We start from the raw sequence: 9,511 nt of genomic DNA on the forward strand, positions 1-9,511 counted from the left end.
ATCCTGTGTACATGTATTTATTTTTATTTAACCTTTATTTAACTAGGCAAGTCAGTTAAGAACAAATTCTTATTTACAATGACAGCCTACCCCGGCCAAACCCGGACGATGCTGGGCCAATTGTGCGCAGCCCTATGAGACTCCCAATCACGGCCGGATGCGATTCAACCTAGACTTGTGAATGCAAACTGCTTTCAAGTTCGAACCTTGATGGTCCTATATCTGAGGGAAAACGTATGGTAATTTTCTGTTAAAACATTGTCAAAGTAAAATGAATGAGAAACTATCATCTAAAAAGTTGAATAGCACATTTAAACGAACATAGATTAGAGATGCTCTTTCTTCCAGAAAGAGGGATTTCACTAACAAGCTGATGTTTTTGTGGTATTTTCTTGGAGAGGTGGATTGGTTTATTTTGTGTCACCGTGCTCGTGGTGTTGGCAGGGCTGGGGTAGCTGTGTTTGGTCAGTTATGGGGACCCCTGATGGGTTATTGTGTGCCTGTCCCATGTCATTAGTCCTGCTGAAATTCCAGCTGCCGTGGAGTCCTGAGGTAACTTTCACTCTGAAGACACCGGTGTGTCCATAATGGCACCCTATTCCCTATAAAGTGCACTACTTTTGACCAGGGCCCACGTCAAATGTAATGCACTAAATAGGGAATAGGTTGCCGTTCGGACGCAGACACTGTGTTGTGGTTTATAATTACTCATAGAAGAGAAAGGGGACTTACGGCAGCCATTTCCGTGTCATTATCTGAGACAGGCTGTTATTTCAAAGGGAGACTATTGTTAACTTGTTCGGTTATAATTCCATTGTTGAACCCAACTGGATTAGTGGCTTGTGTTTGTTTTATTGAGGGGAGACTTGGTAATATTTATTCAGCAAACTCACTAGCTGACCAATAAAACCACAGCCTCTGGAGTGGAGTTACCCTCATACAGTATATCCTATATCCGTCCTAATTCCAGGCCACAGTACAGTACACAGTAATCCTACTTGTCATTTGCACATGACTTTACACTCTTTGATATTTATTGCAGTTCTTCTTTCACAGTCATTGTTTTTCTGTTACCCGTGTCTATGGATTGTTGCTCTTGTTTCAGTGTGTTGTTGCACTGCAATAAGGGGACAAATAAAGCTGTATTGAATTGAACAGTAACCTCTTTCCATTCTGTGGATGTTGTGTTGTTCTCTGCTTTCTCCTCTTGGTCCAACAGATTCAGCTGTGCACCAGCCAGTCTCCCTGTGAGGGCTGGCTCACATTCTCCCAGTTTCCCAAGCTCCCTCAGGGCTCCCACAGGGCAGAGGGGGGACAAAACCCAGATTAGCGACTTCAGGTCAAGGTAGAGCCTTTTCTCACTTCTCCACCTCATTATTTCTGCACACAAGCCCTCTGTGAGTGACTGAGAATGAATGTACAACATCAGTGCCTGATATAACCCCCTTTGAGTCAAGTCATCGTTGATTGATGAGCTATTGGAAGTTATTTTTTGGACGGCGTACAAACCTAAAACCAAGGATTTATAAAAAAAAAATAATAATAATTATTCACAGCTTTAGAGTAACATGTAAAACAGTAAAACAAATATGATTTAACTCAGACCTTAAATTGATAGTGCCGCCACATACTGTAAATCCTTCAACATCAGTGATTCCAAATAATTCAGGTGAGGCCAAAACCAATGTCTTCTCTTGATAAAAAAAAAATAGGTTACGTCCAGAGGGTTGCTGTACTGTGAGTAAAATGTACGTGTGTACAGGCGATCAGAGTGCTGTGGAGGTGAAAAGTTAACAGTGAAAGCTCAGTACGTAGGACAAGAGAGTGTCAGAGAGACAGCGAGACAGAAACAGAGAGACAGAGAAACAGAGAGATAAATGGAGAGAGACAGAAAGAGAGAAACAGAGGGACAGATGGACAGCAACAGAGATAGAAACAGATGGACAGCAACAGAGACAGAAACAAAGAGACAGAGCTCACAGGCGCCCAGAGTCACTGAGTTTCCTCAGGAACAGGCGATGACTGGGAGCCGGGGCTATCATCGGGGGCATAAGAGGACTCCTCTGGTTCTCCCCCCTCTCCTCCACACCCCTTTCACTACCCAGCTCTACCCCAGAGTCCAGGTCATCCACCCCTCCATTCACCTCCATAATGTCCAGGTCAATCTGCACCTCGTCTGGCCTGTGGGAGAGGTCCTGATTGTGGCGCAGGCAGTGGAACTGGGCTCTGAAGTCTTGTCTGAACTTGGAGTTCAGGCCCAGGTAGATGAAGGGGTTGTAGGAGCTGGCTGACTTAGCAAACAGGCTGGCCAGGATGCTGTGGAGAGGAGGCACCTGGTGACCACAGGCAGACCACATGGAGATGACTGCGTAGGGAGACCAGGCCAGCAGGAAGGCTGAACACAGGATCAGAGACACCTGGGGGAGGAGGAGGGAGTTGGTATAACATACACTCACAGGGCAGTTTATTAGGTACACTCATCTAGTACCGGGTCGGACCCCCCTTTGCCTACATAACATCCTGAAATGTTCGGGGCACGGATTCTACAAGTCAGAAACGTTCCACAGGGATGTTGGTTCATGCTGACATCACGCAGTTGCTGCAGATTGGATGGTGGTACACCATCAAAAGGAATTAAGATTCGTCGGACCAGGCAATGTTTTTCCATTCCTCAATTTGTCCTGTGTTGGTGATCGCGTGCCCACTGGAGCCGCTTCTTGTTGTTTTTAGCTGATAGAAGTGGAACGTTGCGTGGTCGTCTGCTGCAATAGCCCCTCCGTGATGCCGTTCTGCACACCACTGCACCGTTATTTGCCTGTTTGTGGCCCGCCTGTTAGCTTGCACGATTCTTGACATTCTCCTTTGAACTCTCTTCAACGAGTTTTCGCTCACAGGACTGCCGCTGACCGGATGTTTTTTGTTTGTCGCACCATTCTCTGGAAACCCTAGACACTGTCATGCGTGAACAGCCCAGGAGGGCGACCGTTTCTGAGATACTGTATCTGGCGAGTCTGGCACGGACGATCATACCACGCTCAAAGTCGCTTAGGTCACTCGTTTTGCCCATTCTAATGTTCAAACGAACAGTAACTGGATGCCTTGATGCCTGCTTTATATAGCAAGCCACGGCCACGTGACTCAGTGTCTGTGGGAGCGATCCATGTTCGTGAACGGGGTGGTGTACCAAATAAACTGTCCGTTGGGTGTACACTACATGCATAGCCACAAACACTGACCTAACCAATACCTTCTGAAGACATTATAACCTTGCATTGGACTAAAATTATAATGAAATCAAAGCAGTGTACAGTAATCCCTCGTTTATCGCGGGGGTTACGTTCCGAAAATGACCCGCGATAAGTGAAATCCGCGAAATAGAAAACTTTTTTTTTTTTTACAATTAGCAACTATTACATGTATACAAATACAGTGACTCACGTGTAGGCCGTTTCGTCGACATTATGGGTTTAGGAGATGTTCGAAATTACAAGATAATTTGGCCAACTTAATGTAAATTTGCCAAGCTGTTTTATGTACGTACACATAACTGCACGAGACGACAAAATGATAGCACAATTCGTAGCATGTTTTGATACAAGAAGCGGGAGTGAGTTTTTAGCGAATCAGAATGCAGAGCACAATGCACCAAAAAAAAAAAAAAAATGCATTATGAAAATCCGCGAAATAGCGAATCCGCGATAAGTGAACCGCGAAGTGGCGAGGGATCACTGTATAGCTAAAAGAGCAGACCATCGGCAGACACAATGCTAGATTAAATTTGTACTTTGAATCCCACAGCATTCACCATTATGTAACATGTACCAAATCCTGCAGCTATTAATTGTTTGTAGACTGGGGGCTCCCTCACTCACTGTTGTTATACTGCGCTCCATCTGTTTCTCTCTCTCGCTGACCGCTCCCCCTCTGCTGGACTTGTGGCTGTTGTTGACCGTCCGGATGATGGACACGTAGGAGAACCATATGACCACGAATGGGATGAAAAAGTTGAAGGTGAAGATGAGGATGACGTAGAGTCTGTACGACACAGAGAACCTGGCCTGGACCCAGTCTATCTCACACGTCCCATACTTACGAGCTGCAAGGTGGAAAACAAAGAATTGACCAGGTTGATTGGTTATAATGATCAATCGACTCCTTTTAACCACATATTTTTGTATGTGCATATATTACAACAAATATACACACAATTATGAGGACACCCCATCAAATTAGTAGATTGGGCTATTTCAGCCACACCCATTTCTGACAGGTATATAAAATTGAGCAGACAGCCATGCGATCTCCATAGACAAACATTGGCAGTAGAATGGCCTTACTGAAGAGCTCAGTGACTTTCAACGTGGCACCGTCATAGGATGCCACCTTTCCAACAAGTCAGTTCGTCAAATTTCTGCCCTGCTAGAGCTGTCCTGGTCAACTGTAAGAGCTGTTATTGTGAAGTGGAAACGTCTAGGAGCAACAACAGCTCATCCACAAAGTGGTAGACCACACAAGCTCACAGAACGAGACTGCCTAGTGCTGAAGCGCGTAGTGCATAAAAATCATCTGTCCTCGGTTGCAACACTCACTACTGAGTTCCAAACTGCCTCTGGAAGAAACATCAGCAAAATAACTGTTCGTCTGGAGATTCATGAAATGGGTTTCCATGGCCGAGCAGCCGCATACAAGCCTAAGATCACCATTCGCAAAGCCAAGTGTCGCCTCGAGTGGTGTAAAGCTCGCCGCCATTGGATTCTGGAGTGGTGGAAACGAGTTCTCTGGAGTGATGAATCACGCTTCACCATCTGGCAGTCCGTCGGACGAATCTGGGTTTGGCGGATGCCACAAGAAAGCTACCTACCCCAATGCATAGTGCCAACTGTAAAGTTTGGTGGATGAGGAATAATGGTCTGGGACTGTTTGTCATGCTTTTGGCTAGGCCCCTTAGTTCCAGTGAAGGGAAATCTTAACACTACAGCATACAATGACATTCTACATGATTCCAACTTTGTGGCAACAGTTTGAGGAAGGTCCTTTCCTGTTTCAGTATGACAATGCCCCTGTGCACAAAGCGAGGTCCATACAGAAAGGGTTTGTTGAGATCGGTGTGGAAGAACTTGACTGGCCTGCACAGAGCCCTGACCTCAACCCCATGGAACAACTTTCTGATGAATTGGAACGCCGACTGCGAGCCAGGCCTAATCTCCAGCACAAGTGCCCGACCTCACTAATGCTCGTGGCTGAAGGGAAGCAAGTCCCCGCAGCAATGTTCCAACAACTATTGGAAAGCTTTCCCAGAAGTGCGAAGGAGGTTGTAGCAGCAAAGGGAGGACCAACGCCATATTAATGCCCATGATTTTGGAATAAGATGTTCGACAAGCAGGTGTCCACATACACTACATGACCAGAAGAATCTACTTTATCAGAGAGGTGAACGAGATGCCCACAATGTCACCAATGTTCTCATGCTGTTTCCCTAGGTCTGGGATTTCAGAGACTACACTGAGAGGGTCCTACCTGTGTAACTCCCCCAGCCCACCAGGGGTGCTCCAGCCCAGAAGAGGGCACACAGCCACACTGCCACAATCACCACGGCAACATTACAGTGGTTATTATAATGAGCTGAAAGACAAGACATGTAGTTACTAAACAGAGATGGTATTACATGACGAAACATGGGGAAGAAACAAATGATTTGGTGATTTCACAAAAAACAAGTAGGACAACTGTGATTATATTTATGATTCTCTCTCTAATAGTTCCATCTGTGCCATCTAGCCGGCGGTCAGGGAGCACTGAACAGCATAAGGCCTTAACCTGGAGCAGCAGAATAATAGAGTTTATAGTGGCTGCCATTGAGCCAGGGTGCCCTGCCCTGAGCAACTTGACCAGGGGGAGCTTCAGCCCCAACCCTGCATGTCCTGGCATGGGACCTAGCCAGCAACCCTCAGGCTTGGCAGGGCCACAGCATAGACTACATACCATAGCTGGGCTGGCATCCTTTGATGTAGCGAACGACACTGATGGATGTCAGTGTGTTGATGCTGATGAGCCCAAAGAGCATGATCAGGAAGCCGTCCACCTGACGGACACACACACACACACACACACACACACACACACACACACACACACACACACACACACACACACACACACACACACAGATTAGGATGAAGTGCCTGCAGCTCTCTGCCAACATGAGGGAACGGAAGGAATCTTTCCAAACCATGTTGTGTCATCACCCTCTAACCAGACTCTCAGGGTATGAGCCAGGTAGACTGACTAATGCAGGATAGAAACACACACTCTTCTCTGGTGGAATGTGATGTTTTTCTTTCTGTCATTTATTCTAGTCGTCTGTCAAGTGGAGTGGTGGGAGTCCTGGGTAGCCACGGTAACAGTACTAAGGGAAGTTGCTTTAATTTCCTGTAAAACTGATACTTTGTTTCGTAATAGTCGAAAAATGCTAAGTTACAATACCATATAAAATATGGTATTGTACAAGTTGTCCTTGAGCTTAATCAGATCAGAGAATCACCTCTTGATTTCTCCCTGAAATTCTACGATGTTATTGTGCTGATCTTATCTGTGTAGCTCGAATGTAGTTTTCTGTTGAATTTCCCAAGATCTGGGATAATGTCAAAATCTATTTAGTGCTCTTGAATCTCATTCAAGGCATTAAAATAATAATTAAATAATAACTAGAATTACAAATCTTCTTATAAGTCCATATGGGTAATATGAATCAACCAACAACAAAAAACTACCAACCAACGTTCCTACTGTACCTGGCAGGTCCAGATGGTCTTGATCAGCAGGCCGTCGTCCCTGAACAAGTTGAAGACTTCCAGTATCCCTCTGGAGTAGCCGAAGATCGCGACGCCAGCGTCGGACACAGCCAGATTGAGAGTGAGGAAGTCCTGTGGCTCCAGACTGTGTCTCTGCTTGACCAACAGTAGAATCACCACTCCATTACCTAGACAGGAGAGCCACCCTGAAATTGTAAACAAAAAAACGTATAACATTATCATAACAATGTCACAACAAAGTCACCCACAGGGTTGGGGAGTAACTAATTACATGTAATTAGTTCAATGTTATCTGATTACAAAAAAAGGAACTGTAATCAGATACGTTACCTGGAAAAACACATTGTAATCAGATTACAGATACTTTGGAAAACTAGATTACTTTTAAATTCATAAATCAAATCAAATTTGATTTGTCACAAGCTGAATACAACAGGTGTAGACCTTACAGTGAAATGCCTCACTTACAAGCCCTTAACCAACAATGCAGTTAAGAAAATACCTATAAAAAGTAAGAGAAGAATAACAAATAATTAAAGAGCAGCAGTAAATAACAATAGCGGGGCTATATACAGGGGGTACCGGTACAGAGTCAATGTGCGGGGGTACCGGTGTCGAAGTAATTGAGATAATATGTACATGTAGGTAGGGTTATTAAAGTGACTATGCATAGATAATAACAGAGAGTAACAGCAGCGTGGGGCGGGGGGGGGGGGGCAATGCAAATAGTCTGGGTAGCCATTTGATTAGCTGTTCAGGAGACTTATGGCTTGGGGGTAGAAACTGTTTAGAAGCCTCTTGGACCTAGACTTGGCACTCCGGTACCGCTTGCCATGCGGTAGCAGAGAGAACAGTCTATGACTAGGGTGGCTGGAGTTTTTGACAATTTTTAGGGCCTTCCTCTGACACCGCCTGGTATAGAGGTCATGGATAGCAGGAAGCTTGGCCCCAGTGATGTACTGGGCCATACGCACTACCCTCGGTAGTGGCTTGCGGTCGGAGAATGAGCAGTTGCCATACCAGGCAGCAATGCAACCAGTCAGGATGCTTTCGATGGTGCAGCTGTAAGAACCTTTTGAGGATCTGAGGACCCATGCCTAATCTTTTTAGTGTCCTGAGGGGGAATAGATTTTGTTGTGCCCTCTTCTCGACTGTCTTGGTGTGCTCGGACCATGATAGTTTGTTGGTGATGTGGACGCCAAGGAACGTGAAGCTCTCAACCTGCTCCACTACAGCCCCATTGATGAGAATGGGGTGTGCTCTGTCCTCCTTTTCCTGTAGTCCACAATCATCTCCTTTGTCTTGATCACGTTGAGGGAGAGGTTGTTGTCCTTGCACCACAAGGTCAGGTCTCTGACCTCCTCCCTATCGGCCGTCTCATCGTTGATCAAGCTTACCACTGTTGTGTCATCGGCAAACTTGATGGTGTTGGAGTCGTACCTGGCCGTGGAGTCGTACCTGGCCGTGCAGTCATGAGTGAACAGGGAGTACCCATACCGTTAAAGGATATTTGCGAAAAAATACATGATGACACCTTTTTGTTTTCTCAATTACATTAAAAAATTTGATTTAGAAAGTGTAAGTTTAAGTTTGTTCCACCTGAGCAAGTCAGAGTTTGATGGATCCTTTATGTCTCCTAATGCCTCTTAACGGGAAAGTAATCCAAAAGTTATCAGATTACATTACCGAGTTTGGGTAATCCAAAAATGATATTACTGATTACAATTTTGGACAGGCAACTAGTAACTGACTACATTTAGAAAGTGACCTACCCAACACTAACATAAGTACACTAACATAAGATTCACCACTTATTTATTTTGTGAAAGTTGTCTACTCTATATTATCAACAGTATGGGAATACATCACTTTGGCAAGGTAAACAGAATAATTACCTAGTATCAACAAGTAAACACCAATGGCAGTCTCCCCCTCGGCTGACAACCTGTAGACAGACACATTAGGAGGGAATATGTTGGTGTCCTCCATCAGCACCCTCATCTTCTGAGCACCTCACGGCCAAGATCCAAGCTTTTATGACGGTCTCATTTCAAACACACATCGTCTGAAGACCCCGGCCTGTTCTGATCCAGGACAGCTGCAGTGAGTGGTGTCCCAAGGACCCCTCAGGTGGATGGTAACATTCTCTGTCGTAATTCCAACCGAGACAGAGTTGAGAATCCCCCTCTCAGTCTCTCCATAGAATGACCCTGTCTGTGTATGCAAGGCAGGTGTACAGTAATAGAACTGGCATGGTTGTGTCCTACATACATTAGCCTAATCCCTTGATCCGGTTAATGAGAGTGTCTGATGCAACGCTAGCCACGGAAGTCAGGTCAGCTAATAATACACTTCGATACATACTTTGATTGGTGGCACCTAAAGCTGGTCAAGGTAGCAGTCTTAGTCTATGGTGTTGGGCAATAAAAAAATAAACAGCAGCACCTTGTATAATAGTGTTGAGTTCTCCATGCTACAACTCTAGATCAGCAACTAAACTGACACTGGCTTCTTGGCTCATTCGAGATCAGCTCCAACTCGCCTAAGGGGAACGGACACAGACAAACGGGGCTATTTGTAGACTGTAAATATTATTTATTTGTATCCTTGTTCGCTGCAAGAGGAAGAAGTCTAGTAAAACACCCTGTCCTGATCCTGAATAAGATTAAACAAAGGACAAGTTGGAAAACTCTGGTTGA

At 45.1% G+C, this 9,511-nt stretch overlaps 1 protein-coding gene across 1 annotated transcript; it reads right to left on the reverse strand.

Annotated features, from left to right (window-relative positions):
• Nucleotide 1: 1 nt before the first annotated feature.
• opn6b (opsin 6, group member b) lies at nucleotides 2-9,387 on the reverse strand. Its single transcript, XM_071365570.1, has 6 exons — nucleotides 8,708-9,387; nucleotides 6,792-6,997; nucleotides 5,983-6,082; nucleotides 5,518-5,622; nucleotides 3,873-4,096; nucleotides 2-2,417 (listed from the first exon to the last, which is right to left on the reverse strand). Exons 1-6 carry the CDS (start codon nucleotides 8,811-8,813, stop codon nucleotides 1,977-1,979), a joined length of 1,182 nt encoding a protein of 393 aa, XP_071221671.1. The 5' UTR covers nucleotides 8,814-9,387; the 3' UTR covers nucleotides 2-1,976.
• Between the last annotated feature and the right edge of the window lie 124 nt (nucleotides 9,388-9,511).

This window comes from Salvelinus alpinus, chromosome 25, assembly GCF_045679555.1.
Source record: "Salvelinus alpinus chromosome 25, SLU_Salpinus.1, whole genome shotgun sequence".
Taxonomy (NCBI): domain Eukaryota; kingdom Metazoa; phylum Chordata; class Actinopteri; order Salmoniformes; family Salmonidae; genus Salvelinus; species Salvelinus alpinus.